Here is a 21,671-nt window from a genome sequence, read left to right as displayed (position 1 = left end):
AGCCCTCTTTAAGAAGTTTAGGAGTCTTGAGAAAGGGAAGGCAGTTTTGGACTTGGAGCCTTTTTGTTGAGCAGTAGGAGGAGGAAAGCCTACAGTATTTATGACTACAGTGGTGAAATAAGAGTATAAGTAATAATCTGTGAATAAAAGTCAGACATATTTGATTGCAGTGTTGCTTGCCAGAGATTATTGAGTTAATTGTGGTTCTCTAGTGAAGTTTGTACAAAACTTTGTGATGAAAAAGGATCTCAGACAGTAGAGACACACTAGAGCAAGTGTGGTGGTGCTAAGGAAATTAATATAGGACACCACTGTCCTGCTGCTAATCTAACATTACATCCCTAAGGTTTTTCTTTAAATGAATATTATCCAAAAGTAAGAGAATTTCCAGAAACGTTTATAGAATTTATTAATTTGAGAGGTTAAGAGAACGCAACTTTATTCTAAGACTAATTTTCTATTGCTTTTTTTCTTTACTTTTGCTTAAATTCAGCATTTGCCTTGCCTCCTTATTTTTTGGATGTAACATTGGTATAAGGAATACTTCAAGGAAAGACTTCTTAATAGTTAAGGCAAGTGCCTTAATCTCTGTAATATCTCTCCCACTCACTTCTATATTTAGATTTTAAGGTTAAGTGCAAACTTTTTTCCTTTCTTTCTGTTATGGACTCTAGGGAAATAATTATATAATATGTTGATACATGACTATGTGCTCTTATTTTCTGATATTAACGATATTCTTCTAATAGCCGCAGTTTGGCAGAAGCTTGTTCAGAAGGAGATGTAAATGCTGTGCGAAAGTTACTCATTGAAGGGCGGAGTGTGAACGAACACACTGAGGAAGGAGAGAGCCTTCTTTGTTTAGCTTGTTCTGCTGGATACTATGAGCTTGCACAGGTTTGTATTATTAAAATAAAGCTGTTTTTTGCTTTTTATATGGTATACTTATTAAGGAAATAAACTATTGAGTGATGTGTTGAGGAGCACATCCAGAAGTCTTTGGACTGCTATTCCTAGGATTGTGCCTTAGTAGTGCCCAGAGAACCATGTGGTAGTAGGGATCAAACCAACATTGGATGCATGCAACTCAAAAGTATCTTACCCTCTTCTGTTATATCTCTGTCCCTAAGGAAGTACATTTAACCATTATCATATACATTTTGTGTTTATTGACTGTTTCACTGTGTTATTAGTAGATAGGAATTAATAAATGTTCAAGTTTTTGATGAATGGACCAGGGATGTGATCTTGCGTGCCTGAAACCTAAAATCAATCCCTGGTACCCTTAGAACAATAGTCTTGATAAATTACCAATTTTTAATTTAAACTTTTTTCTTAAGGTTTTGTTGGCAATGCATGCAAATGTGGAAGATAGGGGAATAAAAGGTGACATTACACCTTTAATGGCTGCTGCTAATGGAGGACACGTTAAAATTGTGAAGTTGCTGCTAGCTCATAAAGCTGATGTCAATGCTCAGTCTTCAACAGGTAGTGTGTGTTTCTTTTTAATTTTGTTAAAATCCTTTGGAAATTAGTAAAACTACTTAGAATTGATCATTATATTTAAAAGTGAAATTTTATTCTGAGTGCTACATATTTTCAAAGACAAAATTCTATTCTTTAAAGTTTCTTTTAGAAATTGAGAGTTAAGCATTGACTCAGATAAAAGGCTTTTATTTTTGGAGAAGAAACTATAGACAGTAGTTCTAAAATCCAAGTTTCATAATTTTCTTGATAGGAAGGGAAGAAGGCCAGGGAAATAAAAAAGCTACTGAACAAAAAAAGATGGTCTATTATGTTGTGCATTAGAAAAGGTATTAGGAAAACACTTTTCTGTAGTGCCTTTCCAAAGACATTTTTTTCCTTCCCTTCAAGATTAGGCATTGATAAAATTCTGTTGAAAACATATAGTTTGTTCACTTAGGATTTTCTTTCTTCTATTTTTTTATTGTGGCCACACCTTGCAGTGCTCAGGGTTTATTCCTGGCTCTGAGCTAAGGGATCACTCCTTAGTGCTTTGGGTACTATTTGGGATGGCAGGGTATCAAACCTGTATTAGCTGCATGCAAAGCGTGTACCCTAGTAACTGTACTCTCACTGCACCCCCTCCCCAGCCCCTAAGCTTTTAAATTTTTTGAGTATTTGCAAATAATTTTCAAAAGCTTCAGGTTCTTGTTTTAAAACCTTCGAAAATTATTTTATTCAAAAGGTTACCTTTCTTTCCTTTTCTTTTTGCTTGTATATAGGAGATTTTTATCATCCTAAAGGCATATTTTTGAAATTATTTAAGATTTGGTTTGTTAATTTCTGTTTGAAGTTGTAAAAATAAGTTAATATGAATAAAAGAAATAGTATGGTTTGTTTTAATGTATACATCTATAGATAATGAATAATAAATTAGAAATTCACTTATAAAACTTTTCTTTGATTAAAGCTAGAACATTATTTTCTCATGAAAATTTAGTTAATAACTCTACAGTTGTGGTGAAATACTTTATTTTCCATGTGTTTCAACCCTAATTTTACGTGGAAAGAACTAGGAGTTGATTTCAGTAAGATAAAATACAAATGGAAAGTGTGGGGGGGTTGTAAATTCTAAATTTATGATGATTATAAAGCTACCATTTTAGGTTTTTTTCTTTAGAGTTTTATGTTTTGGTTTTATGTTAATATCTTGTTTTTCTTTGTTTAATAGGCAATACAGCTCTGACATATGCTTGTGCTGGAGGCTATGTAGATGTTGTAAAGGTGCTCTTGGAATCTGGTGCTAGTATTGAGGACCATAATGAAAATGGTCATACTCCTCTAATGGAAGCTGGAAGTGCTGGACATGTGGAAGTAGCCAGATTGCTGCTAGAAAATGGGGCTGGCATTAATACCCATTCCAATGAATTTAAAGAGAGTGCCCTAACATTAGCTTGTTACAAAGGTATAGTATATTTATTCAATCATATTTTATTTTAGCATCCCAGGGATTGAAACTAGGCCCTATGCTTGCGATACATCATATTTGATAAATATGTGAAATGATATGTAATATATAGTATTATTAATTATTAATAATAAATATATTATATATTATTAAATATGATATATAACATAATATTAAAATATATAGAGAGAAATTAAACATTAAAATTTTTAAATCTTTGGGGTGGAGTGGTAGCATATAGAGTGTGTTTGCTTTGCATTCCGCTGACCCCAGACAGACCCAGATTCCATTTACCGCATCCCACATGGTCCTCCGAGCCTGCCAGGAGTGATTTCTTAGTGCAGTCAGGAGTAACCCCCTGAGCACTGCCGTGTATGGTCCAACAACCAAAAACATTTTTTAATCTTAATTGATAAAACATTTATGTAGATTATTATCTTGTAGATAAAAATTATTTATTCAGTTATTTTGTTAGAAATAGTATTTTTTTATTTTGCACTATATTTCATTCTGGTTTTGTATATCAGAATATATTTGCATGGTCACACAGTTGAGATTAATTTAGAATTAGTCTATAAATTTAAATGTAACCACAGTAATCTTAGTATGTTTTTGAAAATGAGTCTAGAAAGAAAAATGAACAATTGAAGGGAAAGGAGAATAGGTTAGAACAAAAATTTTTTAAAATGTTGAGCAAACTTAAATCAATAACAATTTTTTAGTTTCACTAATACGGTTAGAAAGAAGAGCTGGTTGAAAATGAGAACAAAACCTACTGTGTAACTGTTGAAGGAAGTTCATGATTTAAATGATAACAGTGATCAAAGAAATTGAATAGCTCAGAAAAATAGTCACTTTAGAGAGGCACAGTTATCAGAAAAACCATGCTTGAACTTGATCTAGTCTAATATAATTTTTTTGATATTAAATAGGTCCTTAGAGAAAACATCTTCATATTACACTTTTTTTTTTGTTTTGTTTTGTTTTGTTTTTGGGTCACACCCGGCGGTGCTCAGGGGTTCCTCCTGGCTGTCTGCTCAGAAATAGCTCCTGGCAGGCACGGGGGACCATATGGGACACCAGGATTTGAACCAACCACCTTTGGTTCTGGATCGGCTGCTTGCAAGGCAAACGTCGCTGTGCTATCTCTCCGGGCCCTTCATATTACACTTTTAAATGATAGATAAATAAGTATAACGTAAGAAACTTTTCAGGCCAGAGATATAGTGCAGTGGTAGGGCATTTGTCTTGCATATGGCCGACCTGGAAGGGATCCAGTTTGATTCCCAGCATCCCATATGGTCCCCCAGCTTGGCAGAAGTGGTTTCTGAGTGCAGAGCCAGCTAGGAACTGTTGGGTGTGGACCAAAAACCAATCTATCAGTAAAGGTTTTTTCAAAAAAAAAAGTAAGAAACTTTTGAAAAGCTTATTTAACACAATTTTTGTTTAATTCAATTATTATATCCTCCAATGTGCAGCCGTGGCATGTTTGCATTATAAAGATGAGTGGTAGTTATAAAAATGAGCAGTGTTTTTCAAATGGGAAGCTCCAGTTTATTACAGAGGTGGGGTTCACAAGTGAAAATCACCTAAATGGAGAGACTACAGCATAAGATTAGGGAACTAAACATAGGGCAGGAGGGTAGGGAGTGAAATGAAGTTAGAAATGAGACAGGATAGGTTGTGAAAAGGTGGAGAAATGCTGACCAGAGCATAAAGCATAATAGCTATTAAAAGCATGAGTACAAAATTTATACTCATCCCATTACTAGTGCACGTTTCTTGCCGCCACTATCTCCATTTTCTCGCCCATCCTTCCCTTTGCTTGCTTCCATGATAAATATTTTTCTTTGTAATACTGCTACTGAATGTGGGGCTGGAACTATAGCAGAACAGTAGGGCATTTGCCTTGCATACAGCTGACCCAGGATGGACCTCGGTTCGATCTCAGGCATCCCATATGGTCCCCCAAGCCAGGAACGATTTCTGAGCGCATAGCCAAAACTAACCCCTGAGCATCACCAGGTGTGACCCAAAAAGCAATTCCTTCCCCCCACCCCCAGTAGTGCTATTGAAAGGGTATTATACATATACACTTTATCTCCTTTCAGCACCCAGTTTGTTTCTGAAGTGATCATTTCAGTCATCATTGTCATTGTGGACCCTTCTCTAGCTCTAACTGCACCCTCCCACTGTTTGTGGCAAGCTTCTATTCCTCCTGACCCTTATCTCTATTGTCTTTGGGGAATTATTACCATGTGCTCTCTCTCTCTCTCTCTCTCTCTCTCTCTCTCTCTTTCTCTCTCTCTCTTTCTCTCTCTCTCTTTCTCCCCACTTCCCTCCCTCCCTCTCTCCCTCTTTTCCTCTTTCCCTCTTCCTCTCCCTCTCCTCCCCTCCGTCCTTCCCTCCCTCTGTGTGTGTAAATATCAAATATGAATATGGTCATTCTATGTCTCCTTTGACCTTTTTGTTTACCATAATATTCTGTATATTCATCCATGTATAAACAGATTTCATGACTTCATTTTACCCACCAGCTGTGTAGTAGTCTTTTGTATAGCTATACCACAGTTGTTTTATCCATGCATCTGTTTTTGGACCCTTGAGTTGTTTTTAGGTTCTATTGTGAATAGTGCTACTTTGAATATAGGAGTGCAGATGCCTTTTCTGCATTATATTTTTGGTTCCCTAGTGGATATTTATAAGAGTAATATTGCTTGGAGCTCAATTTCTAGGTTATGTATATATATATATATATATATATATATATATATATTTTGGAATGTCCATATTGGTTTTCCAAGAAGGCTGGACTAGTCTTTATTCCCACCAGCAGTGAATGAGAGTGTCTTGCTCCCCACATCTGCAATAGCAATGGTGGTTCTTCATTTTGATGTCTGCCAGTCTCTGTATACCTCTCAATTTTAAAGGCACCATGATTTAGAATACTATTAATGACAATTTGATGCAATGTATTCCAACACCACATGCACCACCATAATGTAAACTTCCCTCCTCCTATGGAACCCTGTCCAGGGAACCCTTCTTTCAAGCCCCCTCCACCTACCCCACCCCCACACATACCCAACCACTAGCAGCACCATCACCGTGGTAGTTTGTTTGACATACTAATTCTTAAATTCTGTTACTTGTGCATTCTTGTGAGTTAAGTACCTCTTTAGTTCTTACACCTAGAGGTTTTATCACATCTCTCTGGACCTGGTGTTTTCTTAATGTTTCATTCTATTTCATAATGTACAGTGTGTTGTTATTGCTTTTGAAATAATTCTTTTTTTAAAATAAATGCCAAGAAATAAAAATAGATGCTAAGAAACATACATGGCTGAAAGGTAAAGGTAAAATTAAAGAATTTTGATTTTGTGTTCGGTGTTAAATATTTTTCCAATTAAGTTCCAATTAAGTATAGTTAGGAAGTTTAGCTGAGGTTCCCTTACACAGACCCCTAGTTCTAGTTGATAATTAGGAAAAGTCTAATTTTCATTTGGTTCAAGGAAATTAAACTTAGGAATATCCTGTTTAGAGTTTCACTGTTTCCCATCCCACAGACAACTTGTTACCTGAATCTGACTGCATTTTACTATTCAATCCCTGCTGAATAGAATAACTTTTTTTTTTTTTTTTGGTTTTTGGGCCACACCCGGCGGTGCTCAGAGGTTACTCCTGGCTGTCTGCTCAGAAATAGCTCCTGGGAGGCACAGGGGACCATATGGGACACCGGGATTCGAACCAACCACCTTTGGTCCTGGATCGGCTGCTTGCAAGGCAAACACCACTGTGCTATATCTCCGGGCTCAGAATAACTCTTAGATATAGCTACTCTTCCCTCACTTTTTTACTTGTAGCCCTATTGTGTTTCCCAAAAGAAGCATTTTTGGGGCTCGCAGGCTTTAATTAGATGCTGGATATTGAGTTAGTATAGAATATCTTCTGCTACTTCCAGGGATCCATGGACTTCCTTCCTTTGCTTTATTTCTGGTGAGATCTTTTAGGGCATAGGAACTAATAGGACTCAGACTAAGACTAAACTTTATGGATCTTTGGGAAGGGAGATTAACAGGAAAGAGAGGTAGGTTGGTGACAAAATCAGCAAATGACAAGATGATAGGTACTTTTACTAAAAATAAGGTTTGTCCACTAACTACCTCTATTCCCTCAGTCATATTTGCCAGAAAGTGATTTAAAATTTACTGTAGCACATTTGAAATAAAGTATTTTTTGAAATTCAGCTATTTTCGCACTTTTTTTGGTTTGTTTTTTGGGCCACATCTGATGACGCTCAAGGGTTTTATGCACTCAGAAATCACTCCCAGCTTGGGGGACCATATGGGATGCGTGAGATTGAACCAGGGTTCGTCCTAGGTTAGCAGTGAAGGCAAATGCCCTACCGCTGGTGCCACCGCACTGGCCCCTTATTTTTATATATTATTTGTAGAGGGAACACAAAAAACTGTTCTTGCTTGCCCTAAGGTGTTGGGAATATTTTGGCTGCTTTGATAATTCTCAGGGTCTGTAGGGTCACTAAACTCATTAATGTATAGGAGACCAAGTGGTGCCAGGGATGAACAAAAATGTTATATTATCTAATAAACACTAAAACACCTTAACAAAATATATATATTTAATACATAGATGTCTTTATCTTAACTGGAGCATACAGTATATTTAAAGCTAGATATATGTATGTTTACATGTAAATAGATTCATAAACATAAAATAAATGGTGTTATTTTAAGAATTATTTTTATAGATGCAGTTTCCAACCAAAAGCAAATTTTTCTGAGAAAAGTTTCTGAGGTATTTTTGGTACACAAGACACATTTAATCATGGAAATAGTTTCAGAAGTTACTATTCTATGCTACTGTTTCTTAAAAGTGATTTATATCTTAGTATACATAGATAATGCTTGTGTGCCTGGATAGAGTTAATACTATAGTGTTTAATTATTGGTATTTTCTCAGAATAAAAAGCAAAAACAGTATAATTTGTTTCTATATAGAGGGTACCTTGTAGCTGATTTTAGTATTGTTTTAAGTTTATTGTTATAAGTTAAATATGATTTTCAAAGATACCAAAGTAATTTTCTCACATATAGGGGCTGTAAAAACATTAAGTAATTTTACATACTTTTGCTTTAGGACACCTAGAGATGGTGCGATTTCTTTTGGAAGCAGGCGCAGATCAAGAGCATAAAACAGATGAAATGCACACTGCATTAATGGAAGCTTGTATGGTAAGATTGGAAGAATGTATACATGAAATAAATTTGATATATAGACGATTAGAATACAATGAATATGTTTGCATTATTCAGAGTGTTTATTTCAGATGAGTTTCTGAGCAAAACCTCAATATATATGAATTATTAATCATTTTCACTGTTGGTTGTACAATATTAACTTCTATTAACAGTCTCCAAACTATATTACTATTTTTATTTTTCTTAGTCTCTCATAACTACTGTTTTAAAGTAGTTGGTATAGAAAATGACTTTCTGTGCTTGCTTTCGCAGCACATATACTAAAATTGGAATGATACAGAGAAGATTAGCATGACCCCTGCATAAGGATGACACGCAAATTCATGAAACGTTTCATATTTAACAAAAAGAAAAAGAAAGCAACTTTCTAAATGATTGTTATTACAGATGAGAATATAGTCTACAAAGTATGAACATATACTAAAGATAATATGTTCATCAGATTAAAACATTTATTAAAAATTGCAGTTAATCTTGTTTTTATGTAACTTCCCCTCTATTCTGGTTTATTATCTATGTTGGATATTCCTGAGTCCTGGTTTTTGCTGTTGTTGTTGTTTATTTGTTTTTGTTTCGGGGCTACAACTGGTGATGTTCAGGGATTACTATTGGCTCTGCAGTCAGGAAATTGCTCTTGGTGGACTCGGAACCATGGGCTGACATGAATCGAAGCTGGGTCAGCCACATGAAAGACATCGATCACTCCAGCTCCCCATTATTTCTCTTTAAAAGTACTTTGTTGTAGAATTCTTGAGAACACATAACGATATATTTATAGTCTCTATTTCAACATGATTTATGGGCAGATATGTTAGAATAATGTTATAGATAAATTTATGAGTAAAAACTGTATATTTCAAAAACATGAAGATATGAGTGCCTCATCTGTTAAAATGAGAGGACAATTTCCTTCTCGGGATGTTTTAATGTTTAAATGAAATGATGTTTGTATAACATATTACTACTATTACTAACGGTAGCCATTAAAATTACTGTGTCTGGGGCTGGAGAGATAGCATAGAGGTAAGGCGTTTGCCTTGCATGCAGATGGATGGTGCTTCGAATCCCGGTGTCCCATATGGTCCCCCAAGCCTGCCAGGTGCGATTTCTGAGCATAGAGCCAGGAATAACCCCTGAGCACTGCTGAGTGTGACCCAAAAACCAAAATAAATAAATAAATAAATACATAAATAAATACATAAATAAATAAATAAAATTACTGTGTCCCTTGGTGAAAAGCTTTAGACATCATGCTGTATACTCCCTACTAGAGAAGCAAGCCTATATGTAGGTAAAGAAATTAAGGGGCCAGAGCAGTGGCACAAGTGGTTTGGATGGACCTAGGATGGACCTTGGTTCGGTCCCCTGGCGTCCCATATGGTCTCCCAAGCCAGGAGTGATTTCTGAGCGCATAGCCAGGAGCAACCCCTGAGCATCACCAGGTGTGGCCCCCCAAAAACCAAAAAATTAATTAAAGTGACGTTTATAGACCTAAACAGTGCATATTAGAAAAAAGTATTTTAGGGGCCCGAAGAGATAGCACAGCAGCATTTGCCTTGCAAACAGCTGATCCAGGACCAAAGGTGGTTGGTTCGAATCCCGGTGTCCCATATGGTCCCCCGTGCCTGCCAGGAGCTATTTCTGAGCAGACAGCCAGGAGTAACCCCTGAGTTTTTGGTGTGACACAAAAACCAAAAAAAAAAAAAAAAAAGAAAGAAAAGAAAAAAGTATTTTAAGTAGAGGAACCATGTTATTATTAACAGCCACAGATGTTGAAGGTTTTTTTTTTAAAAAGACTGAGATTTTAAATCAGACTTTAAGGAAGATTAAGAGTTAAGGATTAATGTAGGCAAAAATTTTGAGATGAAGAAACACCAAATTGACAAAAACCAAAATTGTCATGTGTTAAAATAAAATTTCTGAGATCTAATGGTAAAGAATGAGAAGGAATTTTACTGAGAAAAGGAGAGGAAATAGAACGTTGATATCACCAATAGTTAGGAAAACTATGGGGGAAATGTGTTTGGGAAATAATATAAGAAATAACTTTCTTGTGGTTGGAGAGATAGTACAGTTGGTGGGGCGTTTGCCTTACACACAAATAACCTGAGTTCAGTTCCCAGCATCTCATATGGTCCCCCAAGCCAGCCAGGAGTGATACCTGAGTCCAGAGAAAGTAATAATTCCTGAGCATGGTCATGTGTGGCCCCAAAACAACCCCCCTCCCAATAAAAGAAAAAGAACTATTCTGATTTTCACTGGCAGACATTAACAACAAAAGAAGTACCTTTAACATACGATATCTTTCCTTTACAATCATTGTGACAGTTTGCACAAAGCACATCTTGTAAAGGCAAGCAGCATGCATTATCTGTTGCCAGATCACAACCTTCTCTCTCTCCTTACATCAGTTTTCTGTGGACTGTTTTACTTCAAAACTCGTAACTTTCTCACTCCAAAAATATTGTTTTCTACTTAAACTTTGCTTTTTATTAAGGTTTCTAAAATTAATCCTGCTGTTCGTTTTCTAAACTTTTTAGCATTTAATTTTGTACCATATGGTATTGCTTTTATCTGGTATTATGGTAGATTTCCTGTTTTATGTATTATAAAAATGTTTTCTGGATGGTTAATTAAATTGAATTATTTTTTTATATGCTCAGTCTATTTTCTATGTTAAATAAGGGAGAATCATAATTAGATTTTAAAATATACTATTATACTCAGTGTTTAATATAGGGTTATTTGTTCTTTTTTGAATATAGATCAATTAAATTTATTTCATTGTTTGCTAATATGTTCATATTTTTAAAGATTATTTTGGTGGTGCTAATTTTTTTTTTATTACATTGTAATTAGGATGGCCATGTTGAAGTAGCTAGGTTACTTCTTGACAGTGGTGCCCAAGTAAATATGCCTGCTGATTCATTTGAGTCACCACTAACTTTGGCTGCATGTGGTGGGCATGTGGAACTTGCAGCTTTACTTATTGAAAGAGGAGCTAGCCTGGAAGAGGTCAATGATGAAGGTTACACACCACTGATGGAAGCAGCTCGAGAAGGACATGAAGAAATGGTGGCATTACTTCTAGGTCAAGGTAAACAAGATGAGGGGGGGGAGAGGGAAGGAGTGAGAGGGAGGGAGGGAGGGAGAAGAGAGAGAGGAGAGAGAGGAGAGAGAGGGGGGGAGAGAGAGAGAGAGGGAGAGGAGAGGAGATGATGATAATGTTCTTGTGACTTTTGGCATATAAACTGACCTCTAGTCTCTTAGGTGCAAATTACAGCAAATAATAGCATAAAATCATTCAGTATTTTCTAGCAGAAATAATAGTTTAATAAATAGTAGTTTTTGTTATCACCAACATTTTAATCATTGATAATTTTTAATTTTTATAGTGAAAAATGTAGTTTCTTTTAAAAGTTTTGAATTGTCTGTCATGTTATTGATACTTTCTGGTGTAATAAACCTTCCTAGATTTGTGTACATCATGTATGACTAGTAGATAGGTTTTGATAACATTATTTTTAACTGCCATTAAAAGGACAGAGAGGCACTTTGTCATTTTTGAAGCAGAATGTGTTAGGAATCATCGTGTTTTGCTTTCTTTAAATAATTAGAATCTTTATTTTAGGGGCAAATATCAACGCACAGACTGAAGAAACCCAAGAAACTGCCTTGACTCTGGCTTGTTGTGGAGGCTTTCTGGAAGTGGCAGACTTTCTAATTAAGGCAGGAGCTGATATAGAACTAGGATGTTCTACCCCTTTAATGGAAGCTGCTCAAGAGGGTCATTTGGAGTTAGTTAAATACTTATTAGCTGCAGGTAGGCACTTTTGCATTGGGGAGGAACTTTTTTTTTTTTTTGGGGGGGGGGGTCACACACGGCATCACTCAGGGGTTACTCATGGCTCTATGCTCAGAAATCAACCCAGGCTGTCACGGGGGACCATATGGGATGCCGGGATTCGAACCACCGTCCTTCTGCATGAAAGGCAAACGCCTTACCTCCATGCTATCTCTTCAGTCCCGGAACATTATTTTTATAAGTAAAAATTATAATGCAATTTTTTCCTGTTGTACTGAATATGTAAACAAATAATAGTACGATAAGTTTTTCTATTCTTAATTTACTGCCATTTTATATCTTTAATTATCAGACTTAATCTCTTTTCTTAAAGACACTCAGTATTTTCTTTATTTAGAAATGTATGCCTATCTTGTCTGTTCAGAAGTACTTAGCTTAAAAACTTAGTATTTCTAGAAGAAATTCAATAATATTTGTCTTAAGATTTTTATTAATACTGTGTCTTGCTTAACTTTAATATAGGAGCTAATGTTCATGCAACAACAGCCACAGGAGATACCGCACTAACATATGCCTGTGAAAATGGTCATACTGATGTAGCAGATGTCTTACTCCAAGCAGGAGCAGATCTGGTAAGCTATATAACTATAAAATCCCAATGTTTAAAACTAAGTCCTTCATATCCTTCATATCGCAGGCATCCCCTGTTTCCCGCAACCAAACTAAAATATTTTAAAATTCAATGATTAGAAATAAAAGGAATTTACTTGTTTTTGATTTGCTTGTCATTTACCACTATTATTTTGTGTTAAAAATGTAAAAGCATGGGCCAAAGATGATACAGAGGATTTATTTTTTTTGCCTTGCAAACAGCATTTTGCTTTTTATACATTAATAAATGTGTCTCCTAACAATCATATGCAACCCCAAAACAATGTGTTTCAGGTACGTTTTCTCATATACTTAAATATTTTTAGCAGCTTTACTAATTTCTGATGAAAAGGCAAACCAATTTATAACTTTCACTATAGCTTAGAGAATAAATTATACCTACACTATTTATAACATTATTAAATGACAAAGGAGTTAGTAAGATAAGTAGTTAATAAATGTATTTTTCCTCTGGTAACTTTTAGTAAGAAGGATGAAATTCTGATGCCATAATACAGTGGATTATATTTAGGAAAATTACAGAGTCAAGAAGCTTAGAAGAGGTAAAGACATCATCTAAGAAATTTTATTTTGGCTGGGTGAGAGAATTATGGCAATATTTTTAACCAGTAAAAGATATTTCGATGAAAGAAAATATGAGCATAGCCTGAGAAGGGAAAACATAGAACAAGTGTGTGTGGAAGGTCTTAGAATGTGGGTTAGTGTGAAAAGTGGATGCCTTTCTGTGCATACCTGGGTTTAATGCCTGGCACTGCAGGAAAACACGGCAAATATGTATGGGGAGAATTGTTTGCCTTCCAGTTGAGTCTGAGGAAAGGGAGGAATAATTCATGAAAATTTAGATTTTAATTGGGATGTAAGCATCCATGTGTTCATGAAATTGAAATTAACTTTGAAATGTATTTTCTTGTATGAAAGAAATTTATACATAAACAAAAATAGCTCATCAATGAACTAAAATACATGCCATGTTTTACTTGTGTATATATTTTATATTTATTAGATATATTGAGCTCAGTTTAGGAACTATATTTCTAGTGTTTATTATAGCAACCATGGAACATAAGCAGTGAAAATATTTAAAAATTGTGTTGAAAGAATGATTTTGAAGAACGAGGAGTTAGTTGTTCATTATGTATGAATGTGATTATGTATTTGGTTATAAGTTAGAAACTTAACTTTAACTTTATTTAAACTTTATAAATTGTAATTTTCCCTGAAACTATTTTTTCTAAGATTGAAAAGTGATTCATAGCTTTAGTTACTAAGCAGTCATAAGAATATGGCACTCGCTCCTTTATCTTTTTAAAGCCAGGAATATTTTGAAATATCGTTAAGTCCATGGTTTGAGCCATAAGGATTGTCACTAGCTTTTTTATATTTAGAAAGATAGAGATAGGAGTTGGGGCATGTAGAGCACTTGCTTTGTGGCTGCATGTGGCTGGCCTGGGTTTCATCCCTGGCATCCTATATGCTCTTTTGAGCACAGAGTGAAAATTAAACCCCGAGTATCGACAGATGACCCTTAAAATAAACATACAAATACGAATTGGGAAATATATTAAAAAGAGAGATTTAGGGAGCCAGAGAGATTGTACAGCTGGTTGGGTGCCTGCCTTACATGCAGCTAATCTTGGTTTGATCTCCAGTATTCCTGTGTGGTCCCCTGAGCCATGCCAGGAATGATCTCTGAGTAAAGAGTAGCAGGTATATTGTAAGCTGTGAGCACTGCTGGGTGTGGTTCCTAAACAAACAATAAAAAAGCCCCAAATATATTAAAAGAGAAAGTAGTAATGTACTGACCAGAAATGGGTACAAATTATGTTAATAAATTTACAGAAGGAAATCACTTGAGTGAGAGTAAGGATAGTGTATGTTAAAATTGGAGTGAGCTATGTGATGTCATTTCCTATTTAGGTTTCAAATCCTGTTTGTAGAAAGAGAAAGAAAAATTTAAATGGATTTAGGTGAAGATGGAAGACTCAAGTAAACATAACTCAAGGTTTTCAATTATTTTCCTACAATATGTTTGCAATTTGAAATTGTTTTAAATTAAGAAATGTATGTTTAGTCTGTTTCTTTGCTCATAGGTATTAAAAAGAATGCTACTGTTGACTAGTACTAAATATCAATTAAGTCTGTATTTCAAACAGGAACATGAATCTGAAGGTGGCAGAACTCCTTTAATGAAAGCTGCAAGAGCAGGTCATGTTTGCACTGTTCAGTTCTTAATCAGCAAAGGTAAGTTCATGGAAAGAAGTATTTTTGTTTTCCATTCCCAGAGGTATTTCCAGTCCTCTGACATTTAGAGATTTAGAATTAACGGCATTTTGATGATCAGTTAGTTAGTGGTTGTGCCAGGGATCAAATCCTCGGATCTCAGAAATATAAGGCGGAAAATGCTCTACTACTGAGCCACATTCCTGCTCTTTATGCTTAAGTATAAGGGAGTAAAGATTTGACATTATTTGAGTCCAAATTTGATAAAACTGTATCATGAAGAATGAATATAACAGTAACTATTTTGGGTATGGAGAGTTATTATGGCAGGTAGGGCATTTGCCTTTCAATAACTGACTTGAATTTGATCTCTGGCACTGCATGTGGTTTCCATAGTTCTAATAGAGGGTACCTGAGTATAGAGCCAGGTGTAAGTCCTAAGCACATTGGCTGTGTCCCAGAAACCAAAAAAAGAAAGAAAGAAAGAAAAAACTAAAAGAAAAAGGGTGATGTTTGGGTTTCCACAGTGCTCATATATAATTCCCAGTATCCTTTTTTCTTCTCTTTGTCTCTCTAATACATATACCCATCTTAGATTTAAAGGGTATATATGAATTACTTATTACCAAAACTACTAAGGAAATCTCAAAGTCTACTATGTTATTGTTGTTGTTTAAGAATAAAGCAGGTATAGGGAAATGACTCAGAGGTCTACAGCTTAAGGTTTTTATGCAGGGGCATCTGGTACTTTTTGATTTCCAAAGATCTACTGGGAATAGCTGCAGAACATCAGTAGGTATAGTCCAGATAAACCCTTTAGGGAAAAAAGAAAATAATCAGAAGTAGCGTAAGTTCAAATTATTTAATTATTTTGAATAGTGGTATTCCGTGTGACTGTTCTCAAGAATGGAGTTTGCATTGTATATTCATCCTTGTATAAATTTGATTTGAGTTTCTTTTGTTTTCCTTATAATTTTGCCTCTGTTCTAGTGCACAGAAAAATGTATTTGTTTTTATTCTTAAACATTTCCAATATTGTTTTTAAAAAGTCTATGTTTTCTTTAGTTAAAGTCTGTATTAGGGACTGAAGAACTATAATAGCAGGAAGATCACTTGCCTTGCACAAGACCAACCCTTGAACCCTTCCAGAGTATTGAGCCTGGAGTAAGGTTTAAGCATTGTTTGGTATGGCCCAAAGATTCCTTTTTCCCCCATACACATCCCAAAATTGAGTATTTTGTTCAACTTTCTTATTTTAGACCACAGTGTCTTTTATTTTCGTTGGTATTTGGTCATGTTGTCTAAAGAACTTAAGAACAGATCAAATTTCCTATTTTGCTTTTTAAAAGCACTGATTTACATTATAAACAACACTGTAATTCTTATCTTTGCTACATTTTGATATATATTTATGGAAACAGTGTGAAGGTAGCTGTTGTATTTGGGATTTGATTTAGAAAATTCAAGATTAGAGGTGTATCAATATGAGTATATTTGAAATGAAAATTGGCTATGTCTTTAAAATCATTGAAGCTAGGTAATGGTTGTATGGACTTCATTATAAAAACCCCTCTACTTTTTGTTACTCTTATCAACATGCTTTTTCCTGCTTTTCTGTCTTAGGGGCAAATGTGAATAGAACCACAGCTAATAATGATCATACAGTACTCTCCTTGGCTTGTGCTGGAGGTCATCTGGCAGTTGTGGAACTACTTTTAGCTCATGGGGCAGATCCTACTCATCGTTTAAAAGTATGTAACTTGAATATTAATAAACATCTTTATTTCATATATAAATGGCAGTTTTGTTTATTTTCTTCTGTTTACTAGAAGAAAATTTTCTTTACTAAACCCAAGATTTTAAGAGCCTGACAACCCATTATTTTTATCTTTCGTATTGCTTCGATAAACTAATATCTCCTTCCCCTTCTGACCAACTCTCCACTCTCATATCCTCTCTTTTAGGATGGTTCAACCATGTTGATAGAAGCAGCAAAAGGTGGCCATACAAGTGTTGTTTGCTATCTTTTGGACTACCCTAATAATTTGCTTTCAGCCCCTCCACCAGATGTTTCTCAGTTAACCCCTCCATCCCATGATTTAAATAGGGTAAGAATTTAATCATTTTATATCTTTATTCATAGTTTCAGTTTAAATAAGATTGATTGCTCTGTGTTTTATGTAGGGTTTTTAATTTTTTTCTTTTTTGCTGATATGTACTTGATTTGGTTAATGAACCTCTGTTCAGTTGTTCAGAATATACTCAGCTTCGAGATGGATTTGATTTTCTTTATATCAATAAAATGGCATCTAAATATTTGATTTATATAATTAAATTTAAATATTGTCATTTAAATTTAATTATCCATTTAGAAAAGCATGGAAAATAATATCATACATGTATATTTTTAATAAGTATCATTTTTGGCATTGATGCTGATCTGAAAATTTTTGTATATTGCTGTGAAGTGGGGAGGCCATGCCTGATACTGCCTGCTCATTGCCTACTTCTAGCTTGCTCTGTGCTCTGGAGCATCATTCTTGGCACTGCATTGGGGCAAGTGTTGCAGGGGATTGATAGCAGTCTCCTGCATCCAAAGCATGAACTCAGCTGATTCTCTCTCCCATACATTAATAGCTTTTTTGTAACAATTTGCTTTAACTTAGGCTCCTCGAGTACCAGTTCAAGCACTGCCCATGGTTGTTCCACCTCAGGAGCCTGACAAACCTCCTGCCAACGTTGCCGCTACTCTTCCCATCAGGAATAAAGGTCAGTAATACTTCTAAGGACTATTTATTACTTATCCATGTAAAAATAAAATTATTTAAAAAGTAGCTATTCAATATTCAAAATCATTTTTTATGAAAAGTGAATTTTGCTAAGTTGGTATAAAGGTTTTTTCCTCTATTTTTATTTATTTATTTTTGAACAATGAAAAAAGGCTTGTTTCAGGTACGTAAGATAGTTAACACTGATTTGTGCTAGAAGTATTAGGGAAAATTCAAATACTTTGCAGTTCTGATCACTATGATTTCCTTTAATAGCTAGTAATTCTGTTAGTGTTTAAATATTAGATTAGGTGGGTGACATTTTTGTGAATTTCTGTAGTAATATAAAATTTAAGATTGACAAATTATAACAAAATTAAAATTTTAGTATAACTGGTTTCAGATAGATTTTATTCCTGGAATACCATTTCTCAGTCATAAATTCAAAGTTACTTCAGATATTTATATTTGTTTCTTTAGAATTCTAAGGTCTTTATTTTACTTTTGGGTGCTTCACTGTACATCTTTAAAAGTTATGGGGATGTGGCTCTATGGTAGAGTGCATGCCTTACATCTCTGAAGTCCTAGATTTGATCCTCAGCAGGACAAATAGAAAAAATTAAAAGTTATATCCCAAAACATTATTGTTATCAGCTCAAATCAGTTTTTCTTTTTGAGATGTTTTATCTGAAGTATCTTTTTTTTAATTTTTGTTTTTGGCTACCATATTACTTTCCCAGCACAAAAGTACTAAATATTTCCACCAGCTATTTTCATTCTATCACTTCTACTAATCTAGAGCCTTGGCACCATTTTTGATTGATATAGCAGAGAATTTTGCTATATCTGTAGCCAGATCTGTTTATTCACCTGGTAGTCTGAAGATACAATGGATGGCATAGCCCAACATCTTTTCTTCCAGAGAATATGAATGCCAGTTTTCTACTGACCAGGTAGCTCCTGTGACTATGTTAATGTGTACTTTACCTTTATCATTTTCAAAGATATTAGGCCCAACAAAGATAAATATTTTACTTGGATTTAAATTTCCTGGTACTTCTCAGGGTTTGAGTAATTTGTGTATACTTATGTGTGTATGTTTAAAAGGTACAGCCTATTTATTAACTATGGAAAAACCTTTATTTAGAGATTCAAGTTTCTCTACACCTTAATAATTTAACTTTATTTTCTGTTCTTATAAGTTTTACCTCTTTATGACTGGTTGAAATATCTACACATAATTTTAGATTTTATTTTACTTGTACCACTTAGCTGTCACAGACCTGCATTACTCAATTGTATTATTTTAGCCATGTGATTTTTTTAAAATTCTGAAATTAATTTCTCAAAGATTTCTCTATGCACAAAATACATACATATATATTTATGATAAAGAAGGTGCATTTATTTTAACTTCTTAACAGTTCATTTTTCACCTTCTATGGATTTGATAACTTGGTGCATAACTGTTGGCACTAAACCTCCCAACAGTAACTCTGTAATGAGGATGCCATTCATGTGCACTTCTGAGGGGGTTTCTTTTTCACACAGCTGCTTCTAAACAAAAGTCCAGCAGCCATTTGCCAGCAAACAGCCAGGATGTACAGGGTTACATCACCAATCAGTCTCCAGAGAGCATTGTAGAAGAGGCTCAGGGAAAATTAACAGAACTGGAACAGAGGATTAAAGAAGCCATAGAAAAGAATGCACAACTGCAGTCATTGGAACTGGCTCATGCTGACCAACTAACTAAGGAGAAGATTGAGGAGCTGAATAAAACAAGGGAGGAACAAATTCAGAAGAAACAAAAGATTTTGGAGGAACTACAGAAAGTAGAACGAGAGCTCCAACTGAAAACTCAGCAGCAACTGAAAAAGCAGTATCTAGAGGTTAAAGCTCAAAGAATTCAGCTTCAGCAGCAGCAACAGCAATCTTGTCAACATCTAGGACTACTGACTCCTATTGGAGTTGGAGAACAGCTTTCCGAAGGAGACTATGCACGTTTACAGCAAGTGGATCCAGTTTTGCTTAAAGATGAACCCCAGCCAACTGCTGCTCAGATGGGTTTTGCACCAATCCAGCCTCTGGCCATGCCTCAAGCTTTGCCTTTGGCAGCAGGTCCCTTGCCTCCAGGGTCCATCGCAAATCTTACAGAACTACAAGGAGTAATAGTTGGACAGCCAGTACTGGGCCAAGCACAGTTGGCAGGGCTGGGGCAAGGAATTCTGACAGAAACACAACAAGGGTTAATGGTAGCCAGCCCTGCTCAGACCCTCAATGACACGCTGGATGACATCATGGCAGGTGGGTTTATATTATTATGAGCAGGTATCATATGATATGCTTAAGGCGAGTAAGAGTGTATCAGAATTTTTTGCAATTCCCAACTTGAGAACTATTTTTGGACTCTACCCATATATAGATAGAGAAATTCTAATTCAATCTCAGAAGTTCTCATGGATTTAGGTCAAATTAAAGATAAGTTCATTCAGTACACATGACTGAAACTTTCTGGCTTAGCTAGATAGGTTGGGGGTCTAGGTTTTTCATTAGTGGGTTTGATGTTTGACTTTTTTTGTTTGTTTGTTTTGTTTTTTTCTCTTTAAGTTCAGATATTTTTTTACCTTTTTTTTTTTTTTTTAATGTTTTGCTTTTGCATTCACACCAATAAGCTGGGAAAATGGTTGAAGGGAAAAACTAGTAGTACAAATCAGGAACCTTATTTGGGAACAGAAATGCCTTATGTACTAATGGATCAGACTTCAAACCTGATGGATATTAAAAATATAAAATTAAACACCTTTACAGCAATAATAAAGTATCAAGCCTATTAGGGTTTTAATATACTATATGTGAGTGAGTTTTATTCCCTGTGAATGTTAATGTATAGTTGCTTTCTAATTGTATTTTAGGAACATGTGATCCCTTGAAAGTACTATAAAGTATCTTTAAATGTGTAGCCAGAGAAGTTTTACTTTGTTTTAGTAGTTCCATTGGCCAGAGAAAATATTTAGAAGATTGTATTAATGGCTCTAGTTTTCAGTACTTAATTTTCATGAGTTCTGTGACAAAGCAGTGGAATGATATTTTACAAAATACAAGAATGCTATACTGGAAAAGATAATTTTCTTCATTGAAAAAAAGAGTACCAGGTATGTAGCTCAATGGTATAGCACTTGAGTTGCATATGTAAGACCCTGGGTTCAATTCCTGGCACCAAAAAAAAAAAAAAGAAGAAAGGAAGAAGGAAAGGAAGAAGGAAAGAATGAAAGAAAAGAAAAAGAAAATTGAAAAGGGAAAAACAAAGGGAGAAAATAGTTGAATTTTGATCACTTTCTTTTACTCCCTTCCCCCTTTTTATTCTTCAACTTATAATTAAAAGATCATTGAATTTTCCTAGTTTTGGAACTGTGTTTTAATAACATTACAAATGAGGCTATTCATAATTTAGTTTTCATATTCTAATAGGGTAGATAATAAATTGCATAGTATTGAGATTTAAAAGGAGACAAATTTTTTGCTAAAAATTGGTCTGAAGGTTACCAGACTTCTCTTTGTATCTATCAACTCAGCAGAAATAAAGAAATGGAGTATTTTATTGTTCTTAAAATATAAATTAGATAGCTACCTTGGGAAAAAAATCCCAATAAGTTTGTAAGAACTGTTAAACTTTAATGATACATATAAACGTTTTCTAGTACATACAAAATATATTTAAAATGTAATTTATTACTACTAGTTATGATTTTTAAAATTTCAAATACCACTTAAGTGATACTGAATTTCTAAATGTTATATTGTGTCAGTGACCATTAAGCTAGTTGGTAATGTTTTCTCTAAAGTATATCAGTTTCAGTATTAAAGAATGTATAAGCCTAAGTGTTACTTTTAAATTAAGTAAATAATATTACCAATGAAGAATGTTTTCTTCATTAAACTGCCAATTTTACCTGGTATGCCTGTTTTAGCTGCCTCCAATTATTTTCAGGTTGTAC

General features: G+C 34.7%; 1 protein-coding gene and 1 non-coding gene across 4 annotated transcripts in view; both read left to right on the top strand.

Moving 5' to 3' along the window:
• The window catches only part of ANKRD17 (ankyrin repeat domain 17), a 115,805-nt gene that overhangs the window by 5,462 nt on the left and 88,672 nt on the right, over positions 1 to 21,671 (top strand). For 2 of the 3 annotated variants that reach the window (XM_049789906.1, XM_049789905.1), the window contains exons 3-14: positions 750 to 897; positions 1,341 to 1,488; positions 2,696 to 2,929; positions 8,090 to 8,184; positions 11,071 to 11,308; positions 11,843 to 12,034; positions 12,539 to 12,648; positions 14,842 to 14,929; positions 16,532 to 16,659; positions 16,873 to 17,016; positions 17,575 to 17,677; positions 19,228 to 19,980. In XM_049789906.1, the coding sequence (XP_049645863.1) occupies positions 750 to 897; positions 1,341 to 1,488; positions 2,696 to 2,929; positions 8,090 to 8,184; positions 11,071 to 11,308; positions 11,843 to 12,034; positions 12,539 to 12,648; positions 14,842 to 14,929; positions 16,532 to 16,659; positions 16,873 to 17,016; positions 17,575 to 17,677; positions 19,228 to 19,980 (2,381 nt within the window). The remainder of the gene's footprint in view (positions 1 to 749; positions 898 to 1,340; positions 1,489 to 2,695; positions 2,930 to 8,089; positions 8,185 to 11,070; positions 11,309 to 11,842; positions 12,035 to 12,538; positions 12,649 to 14,841; positions 14,930 to 16,531; positions 16,660 to 16,872; positions 17,017 to 17,574; positions 17,678 to 19,227; positions 19,981 to 21,671) is intronic. The other variant, XM_049789907.1, reaches the window with a different exon arrangement.
• LOC126032946 (U6 spliceosomal RNA) lies at positions 8,448 to 8,554 on the top strand. The gene has a single exon (XR_007504105.1). It is a non-coding gene; the product is annotated as a U6 spliceosomal RNA (small nuclear RNA).

Source organism: Suncus etruscus, chromosome 16, assembly GCF_024139225.1.
Source record: "Suncus etruscus isolate mSunEtr1 chromosome 16, mSunEtr1.pri.cur, whole genome shotgun sequence".
NCBI lineage: Eukaryota > Metazoa > Chordata > Mammalia > Eulipotyphla > Soricidae > Suncus > Suncus etruscus.
Note: the sequence above shows the minus strand (reverse complement) of the source record. Positions and strands in the feature narration are given on the sequence as shown.